Source organism: Ovis aries, chromosome 20 (assembly GCF_016772045.2).
Source record: "Ovis aries strain OAR_USU_Benz2616 breed Rambouillet chromosome 20, ARS-UI_Ramb_v3.0, whole genome shotgun sequence".
NCBI lineage: Eukaryota > Metazoa > Chordata > Mammalia > Artiodactyla > Bovidae > Ovis > Ovis aries.
In genome coordinates this window covers 2,747,318-2,767,383 of record NC_056073.1, presented here as the reverse complement: position 1 = coordinate 2,767,383, position 20,066 = coordinate 2,747,318, and the positions used below count along the sequence as shown (strand labels likewise).

Here is a 20,066-nt window from a genome sequence, read left to right as displayed (position 1 = left end):
TTATTGTGCTGAATCATGCATGCATATCATTAATTCTCATAGAATTTAATAAAAAACAGTAATTGCTGCATACAGGATAACTTTAAGGTGGTAGTTCTTTGTAATAAATGTCAAGGTAGAGTTAATACCTTTTATTGCAATCTGTGAATGCTCGTACTCTTTAGTGTTTTTTCTCTCTTATTATGTAGAGACAGGTGATGTGGTTCGTCTGTCACTGGACACAGGACCTCTTCTCTGGTTTTATGTTTTGGCCTGCTCTGCACGACTGTGCCAGGCCCTGTGATGGGGGTTTATGCAGTGGGCTGTACCTCATTCGGCTCTTGCTGTCTTGTCACCCTGTGGGAGAAGAGAAAGCGAGGCTGGGAAGGTGAGCAAAGCCCAGACCTCAGAGCCAATATGGGAGGAGGTAGGACTCACATGCCCATGTCTTGTTTTTCTTTTTACTTGAAATTCAGTTGAAATTCTTTTTGATTTCTTTCAGGGAAAGCCTTTATTGTGAGGTGAATAATGATTTTTATGTACCTAAATTTAGGAATATGTTTAATAAATTATTTAAACCCTGGCAAATAATATGAAATAAAGATGAGAATAACTGCACGTACAGGTGGAAACAGGGTTTCAAAAGTCTAGTTATTTTTCTTCTTATTGAGGTAAAATTCACATGATATGAAATAAACCATTTAAAGGCGTATGATTCAGTACATTTTGCAAATTCGTGGTGTTGTGCAGCCAGCACCAGCCAGCTTGTCACCCGGTGAAGCCGGTCCCTGGGGGCAGCCCTCCTCGCCCTGGCACCCAGCCAGCTCCACGGGTCTGTCCGTGCCGGGGTCGCCTGTGAATGGAGTCACACAACAGGGGCCTTCTGTTTGCCTTCTTTCACTGAGCATGTTTTCACAGATCCTCCTTGTAGCGTCTGTCAGTACTTCATCCCTCTTCGTGGCAGAATAATATTCCAGTGTGTGTTTATCCGTCCACCCGTTGATGGACAGTAAGTTGTTTCCCCTTTTGGTTGTGTAGTCTGATAGCATCACTGTGAGCGTTCACACACAAGTACTTGTCTGAGTGCCTGCTTTCTGTTCTTCTGGGTATATACCTAAAAGTAGCATTGCTGGGTTATAGGATAACTCTATGTTTAACTTCTTGAGGAACTACCTGGCCATTTTCCACTGTGGCAATACAGTCTCACATCCCACCAGCTGTGCTGTGAGGGGTTCTTAGTTCTCCACTTCCTTGCGAACACCTGTCACCCTGCGCCCTTTTGTTTCAGTTATAACCATCTGTGTCTGACGTCTCTGGCTCTGTAGATGCATCACCCTAGTCTCTTCCTTTTCATGGGACGTTCTCCCTGTGTGTCTTCACATCACATCTTGCCTCTGTGTATTCTTTGTTTGCTTTTTTTATAAGGACACCAATCATGTTGGATTCAGACTGACCCTGATGACCTATTTTAATTTCATTTCCTCTATAAAGACCTTTTCTTCAAATAGGGTCCTGTTCTGAGGCAGGAGAGATTAGCTTTTTGAAGTAACACAGTTCAGCCCCTAACACCTTGTGAAGTGGTACCTTGTCAGGGATTTGACCTACATTTACCCTGATGACTAGTGATGCTGAGCATCTCTTGTGCTTGATGGCTTCTGTCTCTTCTTTGGAGAAATGTCTGTACAAATCTTTTGCCCATTTTGAATTGGGATATCTTTTTGTTATTGAGTTTAAGTGTTCCTTATATATTTTGGATACTAGACTCTTATCAGATATTTGATTTCTAGGTCTATGTGAGCTGCTATAACAAGTTACCGTAGGCTGGATGGCTTCTAACTGCAGAAATTTACCCTCATGGTTCTGGAGGCTGAGAAGTCCAAGGTCAAGGCCCTGGTAGATTCAGTGCCTGGTGAGGCCCCACCTCCTGACTCATGGATGGTTGTCTTCTTCTCACTGTGTTCTCACGAGGCAGAAGGTGGCAAGAGCTCTCTGGGATCTCTCTTACAGAGCACTGATCACCTCCCAAACGCCCTACCTCCTCATTCCATTGCACTGGGGCTTAGGATTTCAGCATACAAACTTTGGTGAGGGGTGAGGGGCACAAACATTCAGTCTATAACAGCAATTTTTTTCTCCCATTCTGTACGTTGTCTTATCAATACTTTTTTGATAGTGTCCTTTGGGCTTCCCCTGTGGCCCAGCTGCTAAGGAATCCGCCTGCAATGCAAATTCAGTCCCTGGGTTGGAAGGATCCCCTGGAAAAGGGAAAGGCTACCCACTCCAGTGTTCTGGCCTGGAGAATTCCATGGACTGAATAGTCCATGGGTTTGCAGAGTCAGACACAACTGAGTGACTTTCTCTTCACTTGAGGGACAAAAGTTTTTAATTTTGATGAAATCCAGTATGTTTTTTTATTGTTGTTATTACTTACAGTTTACTGTCATATTTGAAAGTCCATTGCCAAATTCAAGGTTATTAAAAATAGACACTTGTAGGAGTCTTAAAGTTTTAACTCTTATATTTAAGTCATCAGTCCACTTTGAGTTAATTTTTGTATATGATGTGATATACAGGAATCCATCTTCATTCTTTCCCATGTAGATGGCCAGTTGTCCCAGCATCATTTACTGAAAAGACCATTTTTCCCATCGTAATCATCTTAATCTTAAGACCCTTGTTAAAATTTCATTAGATGTAATTATATGGCTTTATTTCAATACTCTGTAGAATCAAGGTTCCCAAAGATTCTATAGTGTTGGTCAGTATGTTTGTCTTTTTGCCATATGACACTTTTTTTGATTACTAAAATTGTAGTAGATTTTGAAATCAAGAGGTTTGAATTTTCCAACTTCATCTTTTTCAATATTGTTTTGACTGTTTGGAGTCCATTGCAATTCCATGTGAATTCAAGGACTGCCTTTTTCATTTCTGCAGAAAAGGCCATTAGAACTTTCATAGGGATTGCACTGAGTCTGTAGTTTGCTTTGGGTAGTATCGATATCCTCTCAATATTATGTTTTTATCTGTGGACAAGGGATTTTTTGTTTTTTTCTGTTTGTTTAGGTCTTTAATTTCTTTCAGCAGTGTTTTGCAGTTTTCAGCATACGTGTCTCTCATCTCCTGGTCTTAGTTATTTTATTCTTTTGCATGCTGTTGTAAATGGAACTTTTACTTTGTGTCCTTTTCTGATAGTTGATTGCTAGTGTTAGAACTACAAGTGGTTTCTACAAAGAAATGTTCTTGTATCCAGCAATTTTGCTTAGTTTATTTATTAGCTCTAATAGCTGTTTTGATGGATTTTTTAGGATTTTTCTGTATATGAGATCATGTCATCTGTGGATATATATTATAGTTTTGCCTTTTTCATCTGCATTTGAATGCCTTTTCTTTCTTGCCTATTTGGTCTGACTCGGACTTCATTGTATTTTTGAATAGCAGTGGTGAAAGCAGTCAGCCTTGTCTTGCTTATTCTTGAGCTCAGGGCTAAGACTTCCGTCTTTCACCGTGAATATGATACTAGCCATAGGTTTTTCATAAATGTCCTTCATTATGTTAAGGAAGTTCCTTTAAATTCTGTGTGTGTGTTTAAACATGAAAGTGTGTTGGATATTTTCAGAAGCCTTTTCAGCATCTGAAGTGACAGTGTGGTTTTTGTCTGTGGTTTATACATTGATCAGTTTTCATGCGTGAGCCACCCTGGCATCAGGGGGATAAATCCTGCTTGGACATGGTTTATAATACTTGTAATGTGCTGCTAGATTTGGTTTGCTAGATATTTTGTATCTTGAATTCATAAGGTTTATTGGTCTATAGTTTTCTTAATGATATATTTCTTTGGCTTTGTTGTCAGGGTGATAGCTGGCCTCTTGAGTTGAGTTGGAAAGTGTTGACTCCTTTGTGAAGAAGGACTTGAGAAGCATTGGGCTTTCCTGGTGGCTTAGACAGTAAAGAATTTACCTGAGATGCACAAGACCTGGATTCAGTCCCTGGGTTGGGAAGATCCCTGGAGAAGGAAATGGCAGCTGGCGGGCTACAGTCCATGGGGTCGCAGAACGTCGGACACGACTGAGCAGCTTTCATTCACTCACTTGCGAAGCGTTCAGTTTAGTTCAGTCACTCAGTCGTGTCCGACTCTTTGCGACCCCATGAATCGCAGCACGCCAGGCCTCCCTGTCCATCACCAGCTCCCAGAGTTCACTCAGACTCATGTCCATCGAGTCGGTGATACCATCCTTTGGTACTCTTTAAATGTTTGATAGACATCTAGTCTTGGGCTTTCTTTGTTGGGAGCTTTTTAAATACTCAGTCTTGTTGACTATTATCGGTTTGTTCAGATTTTCTGTCTTCTTAGGTCAGGTTCGGTAATTTGTGTGTTTCTAGCAATTTGTCCATTTTATCGAGGCTACCTAATTTATTGGTATGAAGTTGTTTGTAGTATTCCCTTATGATCTCTTTCAATTTGGTGAGGTCATTAGTAATGTCCCTTTCATTGCTAATTTTAGTCTTGGTGTCTTGTCTCATTTTTTTTTTTTTCCTTATTCAGTCTTTGTGAAATTTTGTTGATCCTTTCAAAGTAACAAGTTGTTTTTTAATTTTCTGTATTGTATTTCTCTTCTCTACTTAACTCTAATTTTTATTTCCTTTTTGTTGGTTTTGGGTTTAGTTTGCTCTTTTTCTGGTATTAAAGTTAGGTTATTGATTTGAGCTTTTTCTTTTTTATTGTAGTGTGTTCAGCTGGAGATTTGAGCATTGCTTTCTCTACATTCTGTATAAGGCTTGGATGTTGTATTTTTGTTTTCATGTGTTTCAAAGTATTTTCCAATTACCCTTATGATATTCTTCTTTCCTTGACCCATTGGTTATGAATGTGTTTAATTTTTACATATTTTTGATTTTCCAGTTTTCTTTGTGTAATTGATTTTATCCCACTTTGATCACAGAAGATGTTTTCTATAATTTCAGTATTTTTAAAATTATTAAGTCTTGTTTGGCCACCTAACAGATGGTCTATCCTGGGGAATGGTCCCTGTGCACTTGAGAAGAATGTGTATTTCTTTTTGGTGGTTGACCAAAAGACGGAAATGGCAACCCACTCCAGTACTCTTGCCTAGAAAACTCCATAGATGGAGGAGCCTGGTGGGCTATAGTCCATGGGGTCACAAAGAGTTGGACATGACTGAGCGACTTCACCCCCAAGACGGCTGATGTCAAGTCTTTGTCAGATGAGTCCAATGCCTGTGCTTCCAGGGGACCAGTTTGTATTCATTTCTCCTGTGAATGGACCCTACCTACTTGTTTCTTTCCAAACTTTATAAGAATTTCTAGAAAACTGGGCATTTTAAATATTCCGGGTTGCTAACTCGGAAAGCCTGACTGTCTGTGTATGTTTGCTCTGGGCTCTTCAGCTGCAGTCACCAGCTGCATGCAGTGACGGTTCAGCCCTTGAAGTGTGGATGATCCACACTGAGATGTGCTGAGGGTAGTGGTGAGTTCAGGGACCAGCTCTGCTGGGAAAAGAAAAAGACCGTGACTTGTGTCACTTGCTGATTTTTGTTGTGTAAATACTCCTACTGGACTGATGTCACATTATCAACATGATGTTACAAACCCTTACTTGGGAGGAGATGTGCACAGCTCCCACACACAAGCCAGTGTTGTCCACTCCAGCACACTGCCTGCCGTAAGGGGAAAATGCATGCCAGGTTGCAAAGAATTAATATGAAAAGCAAGTATAAAATATCTTAGTAATTATATTTTTATATTGATTACATATTGAAATGACCATAAACAGTACTTATTTAAATAAGATGTATTATTTAAATTAATTTCATGTTTCTTTTTACCTTTTTGCTTATAATTTTAGAAAATTTAAAATTGCAGATGTTACTCATTGTGTTCCCACTGCTGAGTATTTCTCTAAATGGTTAGTTGAGACTGTTAAGTATTACAGTGATTTGGTCCTATTTCTGTATTCATATTTTAATATTTGCTTCTAACATACAGTTGTGCTTAACCTATTAGAGCCAATATTTACTTTTACATGTTGACCTGCTGCTACTGCTGCTGCTGCTAAGTCGCTTCAGTCGTGTCCGACTCTGTGCGACCCCATAGACGGCAGCCCACCTGGCTCCCCCGTCTCTGGGATTCTCTAAGCAAGAACACTGGAGTGGGTTGCCATTTCTTTCTCCAGTGCACAAAAGTGAAAAGTGAAAGGGAAGTCGCCCCGTTGTGTCCGACTCTGTGCGACCCCATGGACTGCAGCCTACCAGGCTCCTCCATCCATGGGATTTTCCAGGCAAGAGTACTGGAGTGGGGTGCCATTGCCTTCTCCTTCGGTGTTCATATAAATCTGACCTAAAACTCCTGTGATCTCCTTAGGTCAGGAGCACTTATCAGTGGAATGTGGTATGCATCTGTTCATTGCTTTATGAATGGCAACTGCTCTCAAGAACAGCTTCCCTGTCTGTTCAGTCTCCATGAGCATCTCTTCTGATTTATAAGAAGTGCTGCACTTAGTTTTGCTTTTCTTGGTGATGTAGTTAAAAATGTGTACATTGTTCTTGATAAATCTTAGAACAGCATTAAGAAAAGATAGGAAGTTGAACTTTAGGATTGGTGTCAGGAGGATATGGTTCCATTTTTGGCTTTATCATAAAAACCTCTGAACATCTAACTTAATATTTGTGTATATCTTTCCTTTTCATTAGGCTGAAGAAGAATGGTCATTTGAAGATTATTTGATATTGTTCAAGGTGATTCAAAGAAAAATCACTTTGAAAGTCAAATAACATATGCCATTTGTTAATCAAGGCTACTAAAGTTTGCTTTCAGTAAAACAGAACTAAAATGGAAAACATAGTCTTTATTAAAAACACATTCAATTCTGTTTACAGTTATGTATCTTTCTGTCATTATTATTTATTCATGTGGAATTTCTGGTATCTGTGGAGGAATTTCATTCAGTCACGTATGGTCACTGTCTCTTATGATACTTATAATAAAATCCACCTGCCTTCCTGTGGACAAAACACTGTTCTCCCAACTTAGTTCTGTTTCATGATCCATTTTATAGACTATTCTCCCAGAGGATTCCTCCTGCGCTGCCCCCCCCCCCCTTTTCTTGGAAAAGCAACCTTAAACTGTACAGAAATTAGGTAATTTTTTTTTCATAAGAAGTGTTTCAGATTCTTAGTCTGCTTGCTGTTTAGCCATTTTAGACTTCCTGGTAGTGCTGACCATCAATATGCAATGTAGTTCTTATCAGACGAAGTTTCTGTTTCTAAATGTATACGTGCATGTATGTGTACGTATGTGTGTGTGTGTGTGTATGTGTAAAATATGTACGCACACACTCAGTTGTGTCCGACACTTTGAGACCCCAAGATCTGCAGCCTGCCAGGCTCCTCTGTCCATAGAATTTTCCAGGCAAGGATGCTAGAGCAGGTTGCCATTTCCTTCTCCAAGCTGTCTTCCTGACCCAGGGACCAAATTTTTGCCTCTTGCATCTCCTGTATATATATGTATGTATATATATATATATATATACATATATATATATATATAAAGTATATTTATTTATTTATTTTTCTCTTAATCCTCCAGTCCTTGGAAGAACTTTATTTAAATGACAGATGTTTCGTTTCTCCTAATTTGGTTTGTTTTCAGTAGAGTATCTGATACATCTCTTTCTATAAAATCTTTGAAAAGATTGTCAGGGATAAATCCTTTTCATCATTTCCATAAAGATCACGTAGGACATAGTGATTCTGAAGTGGCTTGCTTTTATGCTAGGCAAAAAACAAACAAACAAACCAGGATACCCGCAAGGCAGGTGTAACTAGTGAGTAAAGTGTGGGATTGCAATTTGGCCACTCTCCTCTGCCCCTCTCCGCAGACTTGACAGGAGTCTTGCTGCCCTCCCCTCCTGCCCTCTCCTCAGTCTTCTCTTTCTCTCCCTCCCCGACTCCATGTTCACTTAGTTGTTTACGTTTCCCTAAAGCTTAAATCCTTTAACCCAAATGTTAGACATATCTTTAATAATTCAAAACCTTCATTCAAATACAGTAAAAGACAGTGGGACATTTTCTTTTTTGGGGGGGGACATTTTCAATATTTGTGTTTTCATATTGTGGATGAAAGTATAATAAGGATATGATGTAATGTGATTATTAAACAGCATAATACATCTTTCAGAAAGCCTCTTATATTTAGAATTTAGCTGACTTGCAGGACATTTCAGGATTTATGAGGGATGCCAGGGTACAGTTCTCTAGCTGGAGAAGGCCACCGTTTTGGATCAGATTCTACCAGGCATTACAAGGGCCTAAATTGCTGTAAGCATTCTCTTTTTAACATGTTTGCATCTATATGGGAAGAGCAGATTTAGAGAGCTGGTAATTAAGTAAAATAACCAGAACAGTGTCTGATATGGATGGAGCAGGAGTGTAAGATGCTCTTATTGTCCCTATTACTCCTCACCTTGAGCCCATCCCTGTCCCTGCAGAGGCAAGCAAGCAAGCAGAACAGCTTGCACTGCGTCCAAGTCTGGTTCACTGTGCTGGGGTCTGCGTGCAGGATGTTCGCTGGGGTTGTTCTCAGAGTCAGCACTGATAGGGAGGGAGCAGAAGGGGAGTGGTCTCTCCCCTCTGAGGGGGATGGCCCTGTGACTGGTCCCTGATGGTGCATGACCTTCACGTGCTGCGTCTTCACGGTCAGAGTCGGGCTGCTCTCAGCTCTCCCCAGCTGCTGGGACAGCACGGCCTTCAGTCTCAGTGGCCTCTAAGCCTGAAGACCTGCGTTCCCATCCTGAGAGGACGGCACAGCCTCAGTCATCTGCCTCCAGAGAAAGCTAGTGGGACACCAGATGTTCAAGCCAGAAGTTGGGGTGACATCCACGGCTGGTCCCAGGGCTCTCAAGGATGTCCCCTGCTCTCGTTATGTCTCCCCATTGTCCACAGTCCGTGTCCCCCCAGAAGTCCTTCATATTGAGGTCAGATCATCTTTCTAGTGTGTTTGAGAGTCTGCCCATCCCCAGGAGCCCTGCCTGGAGCCTCTGTGCCTCCCTTGCATGTTGTCCCGTGTCTGGGTTGCTCTGATGCTTTATACTTTATCTTCGTCTCTGTGGTTCATTGTTACCACCTGGTTCCATCCTCTGCAAACGCTCATATTGAGCCGCCCCCACCTTGTAGCATCCTCTGTGCTCCTGTCAGGTCAGTGCCTGTTCTGGACTGCTTGTTCCCTTGTTTGTCCTTCCCTCCAAACTGACCCTGTGGCCTTACTCTCCCCAAGGGCATAAGTGGTATCTTTCATCTCTATAAACCCGACGCTGGACTCCCTTCCAGGGGCTGAGTGAATGTAGACCACATGGGTGGAGACAGTGACTGACTTGGTTCACAGTCTGAAAGCTTGTCTGAGAGGTGTGGGCTGAGGCTGCTGTGTGCACAGACCAGGATAACTATACACAGCAATGGTAGATTTCTGCATTTGGATTTCAGTTAATTTGATGGCGCGTTGTCACTCTCTTCTCCAGAGTGTCCTCAGATATGACTGGAGAAACCTGTCAAGCCCTTTTAAAGCCTGTGGAAGAACTGAATTAAGTTAGCAATTTTTTTCTTTGATGCTATACCAGAAAATAAAGAGAGAATTGGAAATCAAGTGTCTAATTGCAGAGGTTCTGGTGAAAGTACTCTAAGACAGATTCAAACAGAAGGAAGTTTCTTTGGGGAGGAAAGACATTTATTTTATGGCTCAATAAACATTTTCTGAGCACCATCCATGTTGCTTAGTTTTCCATATGTTCAAATCTGGAAACGGAAAGATGATTAAGAAACTGTGTTAGAGCTTGTAGTCTGGTGGCATTAAAGGGCATAATTAACTATAATGAAGTTTGAGAAGTTCTTTTAAAAATTATCCTAAATGCTAGTTGAAGAGCCAGAGGGAGAAGACCTGCTGAGGAGGGAGGGGGTAATACCAAGGAGTGCTTCCCGCAGGAAGTGACGTTTGCATTGGGTGAGGAGGTAGGGGTAGGAGTCCCCTGCAGGGAGGTCAGGCTGGTCAGGCCTTAGGGGCAGCGTCCATTCAGCATCAGGAAGTATGATTGGTTGTGTCTGCATTCCAGTCACCTTCCAGATCCTGGGAATATAGCAGTGAGCTGGTAACATGGCCTCTACCTTCTCGGAGGAGACGCTCCAGTGGAGACAGGCGGTAGAGGAGTCCAGTGTGGTGAGGCAAGGCTCGGCTGGGGGGCGGTGAGCATGGTGTGTTCTGGGAGGTCCTGTGAGAGCTGTGAACATAGGTTCTAGGAACAGACTAGTTGAGAAGTGCTAGCCTGGTAAGCCTTGCCCTGAAGAAACTAGGAAATTCTGGACTAGACCAAATCAAACAACGCATTAGACCAAAAACACCCTCTGAGAAATCACTGGAATTTTGTGAGCTGAAATTGCAAAGCACATCCCATGGGAGAAGCTGGGCTGGAGGTGAGGCCCCAGGATGGGTGGGGAGGAGGGCGCCGGGGAGGCTGTGTCCTGACGGTCACTGTCATGCAGGAACCAGCAACGCCAGGGTCAGGCCTGGACTGCAGGGAAGCTTCTCTGGGGTTGGATCAGCAGCAGTCTTGAGTAAGGATGGAGGAACCAAGAAGTTTTGCCATAAAAAGGGGATGACGAGGGCCTGAACAATGGGGAGGAAAAGATGGGTCCTCAGGACCTTTGGAGGTAGAAATAATTCAATTGGCTATTATAGGCAGTGAAGAGTGAGTTAGAAGAATTCATGGCATGTGGTGTTTTAAACACATTGCAGCACGTTTTCAGGAGTGGGAAGCTTGCCCCTGACTTGGTGAAGGTCATGGCAGGGTCATCGTATGTCTGGGAGAAACAGGAGCCAGATAAATGAGCTCTGAAGTGTTCCGGACTCTGCATCATGACTGTTTCTCTCACCTTCAAAATAAAGTTAGAAAGGGAGCAGGAAAATATCAGCAAATATCTCCTTGAAAGTTTGACTTTTTAAGAAAGAAACACGCTTGTTATCATTTTTAAATAAAACAGAACATGACCTTGAGTTAGAGATAGTTGAGTTGCGTGTCTCTCCACACCCACCCCCACCCCCTGCCCCCTTGCAGCCCAGGACGGGCAGGTCGCTGCATCCCGCCACCAGAGAAGCCACTGGAACTTGTGGCAGGTCCCAAAGTGAAGGTGTAGAGGAAGTGTCAGGGAGCTGAAGTTATAAAATGTCATTGGAATTCCTCCTTCACGTATGTGTACGTGTGTGTGCAAGTGTAAATACAGCATTCCTTTCTAGTACTTCGTGTCACATGTCTGTCAGTGGGTTGTGGAGGAACACAAGCCAGATGAGAAAACTGCCACCTTACTTCTCTCTGTCCTTCTCTGCAAGGTTACCTTGGTTATCAGCCATTTTATTGGCATTCAAGACCAAACAGTAATTTGCCTTGATGATAAAATAGTTGATGAAGTGTAATTGATAATGTTACCAAACTTAGTAAGTACAAACATGATGAATGTCTTATAAAAATGGCAAACTGCATTGTTTAAAAAAAAAAAAGGAAAAATCATCTAATATTCTTCTTGATGGACTTCAGTCAGCAGTCAGTAGTTTAAGATACACAGAGAAAAAAGTTAAAGAACATAAGTTAACCAAAATATAGTAGTAATGTTGTAGGAAGGCGAACCCCTTCCAGGGCCCAAAACTGGACTCTTGTCTAACACTCGGAAATGAATTGTCTGAGGAGACACATGTGCTGACAAAGCAAGAGATTTTATTGGGAAAGGGCACCTGGGTGGAGAGCAGTGGGGTAAGGAAACCCAGGAGAACTGCTCCGCCGCATTGCTCGCAATCTTGGGTTTTATGGTGATGGGATTAGTTTCCGGGGGGTCTTTGACCAATCATTCTAATTCAGAGTCTTTCCTGGTGGCGCACGCATTGCTCAGCCAAGATGGATGTTAGTGAGAGGGATTCTGGGAAGTGGACGGACACGCAGTGTCTCCTTTAGACCTTTCCTGAACTCTTCCCGATGGTGGTGGCTTATTAGTTCCCTATCCCTTATCAGGATCTCCTGTCATAAAACAGCTCATGCAGATGGTTACTATGGTACCTGGCCAGGGTGGGCGGTTTCGATCAGTGTGCTTCCCCTAACAGTAAGATATTGCTTTTCCTTTTAATTTTTCTTAACCTTCTGACTACTGATGAAGTAGACTAGGATGATTGTTGTGCTTTACGTTTTGTACTCTAGCCTGGAAATATTGACATTAAAAACCAAACTCAAATTGCCATTTGAGCAATATTCTTAGACCTTCATTGGAATTTTTCTTTAAATAATAAGCTTTTGTTTTCAAATAAGCCTTTATTTAATACGATTCTTCAGATTATTTGTATTTTTCTAAAGCAGAATTAAGAAACTTCTAGCGTAGGCATCAGAATTGGCACTTGATTTGGTTTCCTTCTTAAAGGACTGTTTGGTACTGATGCTGGTTCATAAGGAAGCTGTGGTGCGTTGTCTCTTCCCGAAGGACCGGGCAGTGGGGAGACTCGCGACCCTGCTGGGTGAGCGCGGTTGCGGGCAGGCCATGCAGAACAGCTGTGGGCTCTGTCCCGTGAACCCATTGCTTGGGCCTTTCACACTCTTCTCCCACCTGCCTCCCTCACCTTCCTGTTTCTGTTTTCCTGTCTCCTTAGTCCCCTCCTTCCTCCGGTAGAGCTTCTCACCCTGTGCGTGTGTGTCTCTCTCTGGTTCTTTCAGACTCCCACTCTGGCCAGCCCTGCCTCTGAGCCCGGCCTTGGCGCGCGGGCCCTTCAGGAGCTCAACGAGACAGACACTGTCCAGAAAGCGCTGCTGCCTGACTACGTCCTCATTCTGGCTTTCCTACAAAAATGCTTTTTCTTTAAAACATTTTAATAGCATATTGAAAGGTTGTTGTTGAATCACACAAAGATGCTGGGATTCTTGGCCTCTGGAGGAGACGAATTCAATCCAGGGCCAGAGACGAGGCTTGATCGCTTAGAGGTTTTGTGTAATAAGGTTTTATTAAAGTATAGAGGAGATAGAGAAAGCTTCTGACATAGGCATCAGAAGGGGGCAGAAAGAGTACCCACCTGCTAGTCTTCAGCTGGATGTTATATAGTCCCTGGCAGTCTGTTAATAAAAGAAAGGAATGTCTTAAAACTCAGAATGGCACCAGGCCCCTCACCCATAAGATGCATTTTGGGATAATCTTGGCACCAAATGGTTCATTCTGGGCCATGAAATGATTAACTTGAATCTTGAAGAAGGGCAGATCACCATACAAATAGTTTCATTTACATAGTTTAGGGGAACAATATCTGAGTATAACATACTGGTTTGTCAAGTAGGTTCTGAACCAAGAGGCGGAACCGACTTGAAGACAGAGTTTGGGGTAAATGCATAGTACATTAGCATAGCTTAAGATAAACATTTCCATAAGAGAAATGCATTGGTTATCTCTAGGTTTGAGAATAGTTAACTGTAGATGGTAACTGCAGCCATGAAATTAAAAGACGCTTACTCCTTGGAAGAAAAGTTATGACCAACCTAGATAGCATATTCAAAAGCAGAGACATTACTTTGCCGACTAAGGTCCGTCTAGTCAAGGCTATGGTTTTTCCTGTGGTCATGTATGGATGTGAGAGTTGGACTGTGAGGAAGGCTGAGCGCCAAAGAATTGATGCTTTTGAACTGTGGTGTTGGAGAAGACTCTTGAGAGTGCCTTGGACTGCAAGGAGATCCAACCAGTCCATTCTGAAGGAGATCAGCCCTGGGATTTCTTTGGAAGGAATGATGCTAAAGCTGAAGCTCTAGTACTTTGGCCACCTCATGCAAAGAGTTGACTCATTGGAAAAGACTCTGATGCTGGGAGGGGTTGGGGGCAGGAGGAGAAGGGGAAGACAGAGGATGAGATGGCTGGATGGCATCACTGACTCGATGGACATGAATCTGAGTGAACTCCGGGAGTTGGTGATGGGCAGGGAGGCCTGGCGTGCTGCAGTTCATGGGGTCACAAAGAGTTGGACACGACTGAGCGACTGAACTGAACTTCAGGTGAAACCAGGTGTCATTATGGCAAGAGTATTTTAAGAGAAACCTCCTTTTAAATTTGTATAGAGAAGGAGAAAATAGCGCTAGTTTGTTTCCTCCTGCCACTTGAGAGAGATAAAAATGTCTGACACTTGCAGACCCCTGGCCTTCCTGCCTGTTACCCTCTCAATATGCAACACATGATAACACAAAAAATATGTAAGCAAGCATATTATGAACTAACTTGCTGTGTACCTGTCTCACCCACCAAGCATATTTTTAAAAAACATGGTTAGGTATGTTCAACATTGACACTATAAAATATTACCATATCCAGTATTTCTTCTTTCTTGAGAAAATATAAAAGAAAATTTCAGCTTCAAGGAAAAGCTCAGCACTTCTGGTTGAAGTTAACATCTCTTCGAGCTCATGGTAGCCTGTATAAGTCAGGCATATCTGTCCACAGCCCAGGGGCATGGACTCTTCTGTTAAAACTTAGCACTTTAGAAAAGGTCACTTGAATTACGACTACATGAAACATTTAAACTCTGAATGAGACCAGCTCTTCCTAAGACCCTGAATTTCAGGAATGAAGTATATAAAACCATATAGTGCTGCGGTGGAGCGTTTTCACGTGGAGCAGCTGTCCTTCCCCCCACCCCGCCCATGACGGTCAGCACCTGCTGTAGACCACCCCCTCCCCCCGGCTGTCCCCTGGACTCCCACTGTGAGCTCACCCTCTCTACCTGCCCCTGGCACAGCAGGCAGGCTGTCCTGGGAAAATGTGTATGTTTGTGTCACACCTGTGCTCAGAGCAATGCTCCCATTCCTGCGGGAGAACCAGACTTCACTCAGTGCCCAGTTCAGTTCACTAGAGTCCTCCCGGAGCTTGCTTAAACTCATGTCCATCAAGTCGGTGATGCCATCCAACCATCTCATCCTCTGTTGTCCCTTTCTCCTGCCTTCAGTCTTTCCCCATCAGTGCCAGGACCCTTGCATTTCTTTTCATGTATTTCTTTAATGTAGATCATAATGGGAAACTAAAGTATATGTTTTTATTTGTTTGTTTTTTTATTTGAATAGTAATGATCCAGCCTGACCTTTACTGTGCTGTGTCAAGTCCATTCTCTATATCTGCATCTCTATTCCTGCCCTGCAGCTAGGTTCATCAGTGCCATTTTTCTGGATTCCACATGTATGTGTTAATACACAATATTTGTTTTTCTTTTTCTGACTTACTTGAAGGAGAGGGTGATGAATTGAGAGAGTAGCATTGACGTATATACACTATTGTATGTAAAATAGTTAAGTGGAAATTTGCTGTATCGTGCAGGAAGCTCAGAGGGTGTTCCATGATGACCTAGAGGGGTGGGATTGGAGGTTCAAGAAGTAGGGGATATATGTATACATGGAACTGATAACAAAGAGCTGATTCATGAATGATTCATGTGTATGGCAGAAACCAGCACATTATTATAAACCGATTATCCTCCAACTAAAATTTTTTAAAAATAAAATAAAAAATAAATTGCCAAAAAATAGAATAGTAATGTTTCACATTTTCTATCTTTATGTAAAATACGTAAGTTTTTTAAGGAAAAACTGTCTCAATGAAAATAAGATCATTCAGCTATAAGATTTTTCAATTTTTAATTCTTTCCACAGTTAAATGGCCTTGAGTAGACAGGCACCCTTAGGGCTTCCCAGGGTGCTAGTGGTAAAGAACCCACCTGCTAATGCAGATTCAATCCCTGGGCTGGGAAGATCCCCTGGAGCAGGAAATGGCAACCTGCTCCAGTATTTCTTGCCTGGGAAATTCTGTGGACAGAGGAGCTTGGCAGACTACAGTTCACGGGACCCACAAACAGCCAGACATAACTGAGCACAGACAGACTCCCCTATTCTGGGAAGGTCTATTTCTTCATAATCCCTACCAGTAACCCCCAGTCACCTCAGGGCACCTTTCTCTCAGCTTTCCCTGCTGGCTCACTGACCATCTCCCAGGCTGGTCACTTGTTACCTGTCTTCTTTCCTCACTCTTCTTCTTGGGACACAGTTCATCCAATGAAAAACACTATCGCCTCTTCCCCTATTGCACCTTTACAGATGGGCAGAAACCTCATCCACTCAAATGTGCTGCTGCACAGTCAGCGAAGTTGTTTAAGGACAGATGGGCAAATGATTTATTTATAAATTTGCAAGAAAACTGTCAATAAAAATTCTTCATAGGAAGATGAAATAAAAGAGGAAAAGTAAATGGTTTTCATTAAGGAGGGGCCTAGTCTCTGGAGTGGAGTAGGAATTGGGGTAGAAAGAGGATTGTTGTATGATTTTTTTTTAATCTAAATTCAATTTTTTAATGGAACCTAAAATTTCAAGATACATCATCTTTCCTTGCATTCTATGGTTTCTATGTCAATTTCTTATAATAACTTTTTATATGTGTACCTTACCCAACTACGTAATTTTACTATTATGTTTCTTACATATTATAAAAGTATTGTTTTATAGTATGTTTCCCAAACATATAGATTAGATTGTTATATATAATGTTATGTATTTATTTTGCAAGATATTTAAATATATCATATATATATATATGTATTAGATATAAACAAGAAACATATATACATAGAATAGGATGTTAGATTCATTGTTTTGTTTTTACATAAAGGGGATTTATTCCATACCACACAGTTGAGGTTTTTATCTGTTTCTGTGAATTTATTTTCTCCCAGGTAATTTATGGCATCATTTAAACTTAAGTTTATATTTAAAGTCCTTGCTTCTCCAAGATTATAATTCGCAGACATTCACACTTTGGTATCACTGATGTTTGCCAGTTCTCAACTGCAAGTTCATCTCAGCACAGTTGACTTATGTATGTGTAAAAACATTGGCGAATATGAGCTCAGAATGTTTGAATTACTTTAAAAACTTTGTGACTTTCTTCATTTTAAAGATTTACAGTCATTCATTTTGAATTGATGTGTTTTTCATTTTGCTCTAATAATTCAAGAAAAGTGGACAGGTCACATGGGTAGACAGGCAGGATCCTGGGGGCTGTGATTGGTTGGCATTTACATAGTTCTTTCATGTAGGATTTAGTAAAAGGTGACCTGAAATTTAGAAATGTAACCTGTAAGACAGTCAGAGAAAACGTTCTTTTAAGTGCACTCTTGTCAGTAGAATGTGCTGCTTGTTCTGTGCTGTAGTTTTTTTGTATCTGTCAAAAGATGTAAGCGATATTCAGTAAGGAGACAGCAAGAATTTGAGACTTCACTTACGTTTCTTTTTCTGATAAGAAGTTCATGCTTTTGAAAAAGGATAGAAATTAACATTTCTCCAGAATTATTTTTTTCCTTCATTCGAGGCTATTTCTTACTTCCAGCATTGTACTGTTTTATGAACAGGCCACATATATATTTTATTTGTCAGGAGAAGTGATGAAAATTTACAAATTGCAGCTGGCATTGCACTCTGCTGATAAGGATGGGAGTTTACATGGCTCTGAAGAAGTTACATGAAGTGGAATTGGGAAGCAAATTGTATTTACACAATATGGGATGATGTTCCTAATAGGTGTTCAGAATAGACTGTTTACTCTCACGTTTTGCTGAGCTTTACTAGAAATAACTTCATTTCAAAAAGGACAAATCTGATTGAAGGCAAAAGCATTCCCTCTCTATAGATACTCATCCAGAGGGTTTACATTAGATTTTCCTGATGGGCATACAGTTGTATTTTATACTATTTTTGTACAAAGTGGTAATGTGGAAAATAAAAATCTAAATAGTATACTTGATTGCTTCATGCACCAACCATTTAAGTTACTAGATTTTTATTTACAATTTTGGAAGATGTGTTGCAATATGATATTCTGATAACTGTCAAAATCATAATGCTGGGATTTCTTTTCATCTTGTTGTCAAGGTAAAGTTATTGAAATTCACAGTCAGTAAGTCAAAAAGATCACTTCTTATCTCTTATCATCAGTGGTTTAATGCCGACCTAAACAGCTACTGTATAATGTCAAAATTATCACAGTGCCCAGGCTGCAGGGTACAACGTGCCACATGATTTAATGCATTTCCTGTCTGGAATGAAGATTATGAAAAGGTCAGCAAGCAGGAGCTACAGTGGTTTAGAAGAAAATTAATTTCTAATTTTTCTTTCTCTTTTTTCCCTTCATTTTTAGATTTTGGATTTAGTAAAAGGGACACATTACCAGGTAGCCTGTCAGAAGTTCTTTGAGATGACACATAATGTAAGTAAAATTTTAAACTTTATAACCTTATCCTTTGTCTTCTGTTACTCAGTGTTTCATTTAGGAGTTTTTGCTGCAGCAGTAGAAACCACTCCAGCTGTTTTCAGGGAAAAGAGATTTATTATACAACATGAGGTTGCTTATAAAGTTTATAGTAGGAGCAGGGAACTAAGTTTGGATGCTGCAGAACCAGCAATAGTGTAACTAAGAAAAACTACATTCTGAGAAAATCTTACTTTACTATGGCTACCATCCACCACTCCACTTCTATGGATGAGACCAAGGGTTGGCAGATTTTCTGTACAGGGCCTGGTCATGACAGGTCCACGTGCCCTTTGTCACAGCTGCTCCTCTCTGCTGTTGTCATGCAGAAGCAGCCTAGGCACTGTGGGAAGGAGCAGGCTTGTGTCTGTCCCCGGAGAACTTTATTTATAGGAGCCCACAGTGGGCTGGACTGGACCCTTAGGCCTTAGGTACCCAATCCTCAGAGTAGGTCTGGAATGCTGGCCGCTGTTGTCCAGAAGAACCAAAGGCTTTTGCCATCTTCCTTGTAGAAAATTGAATGCTTTTACTTGTGGCTGCTCCCTCGTGCTACTCTAGTCTGTTTCTTAGTCTCATGTTTATCTGCATGGCAGACCCTAGGTTATACAGTGGACCCCCAAGCTGCAAGGGAGTCAGGGAAATGTGTTTGGTTGTTTTCTTGCCAGACTCCTGTACAAAAGGCCTGCTAGTAGGTTCTGAGAGGTGTAATGCTTAGGTCACAAACTCAGAGGTCTGCAGGGATTAGGTAGATAACCCAGAAAAGTGAAATTGCCTGGGATGAACACCACTGAATTAGTCACACTGCTAGAGATGTGAACATTGACAAGTTTTGCGACTGTGTGCAGGCTGACAACGTGTCTGCAGGTCAACTTAGCTCACAGACCCCTGTTTGCAGTCACTGGTCCTGATCATGGCTTTCTAACATGGGACAGAAAGCCAAGAATGGACCTGGGCCATGTACCCTTGAAACATTTTTTCTCTAAGTACATACGGCACATTTTTGGAGCCTAGTGTTTATCAGGTTTCAGAAGGATCCATGATCCTGCCAAAAAAGATGCTACATGTATGGAATTCATCATCAGCTAACACTGTACTTTGAGTTTTATAATCAGTTTTATGTTTTCTGGTTTTCATGAAATCATTTTTCTTTTGTGGTTATATAATTGCAGAATTTCTTACATTAAATTTTATAGGACAAATATATCTTATAACATCACTGATAATAATGAAAACAATAATAGTATTGAATAATATCAGCCAACACCTACAAAACCCTTCACGTGTGCCAGGCCCAGCACTTAATGCTCTGGACACATTGGTCCTTTGGTTCACACTGCAGACTAGAGTAAGCCCGATCTGCATCCCCATCATGTCAGAGCTTAGAGAGTCTGAGGGCTTAAGGCCCTAAGGGGTGAAGCTTGGATTTGAACAGGCTGTCAAAGCCCTCACCAGGAGCTCTTGAAGCAATCCTGACTGCTGTTCTGGAGCACCTGAAACTGCGTTTGTAATAACAACTGTGGAGGCCATTAGTATTTTCCTGTCTAGATTCACAATCCAGCCTTCACAGTTTACTTTAAAAAATAAGCAGGCCTAGTAATTCAACATGACTTGCCTGAGGGACCACAGCTGATTCGTGGGAGGTCTGGAAACAGAATTCTGGAGACAGAATCCTGGTCTGCCCTGGGCTGGGGGTCCAGTCCTCTTACTATTACACCTAACTGTTGAAAATAGTGT

The 20,066-nt window shown here is 41.6% G+C and overlaps 1 protein-coding gene across 2 annotated transcripts in view; it reads left to right on the top strand.

The window, feature by feature from the left end:
- Nucleotides 1–20,066, top strand: part of PRIM2 (DNA primase subunit 2) — a 303,693-nt gene that overhangs the window by 277,699 nt on the left and 5,928 nt on the right. For both annotated transcript variants that reach the window (XM_027959198.3, XM_042236743.2), the window contains exon 13: nt 18,222–18,290. In XM_027959198.3, the coding sequence (XP_027814999.2) occupies nt 18,222–18,290 (69 nt within the window). The remainder of the gene's footprint in view (nt 1–18,221; nt 18,291–20,066) is intronic.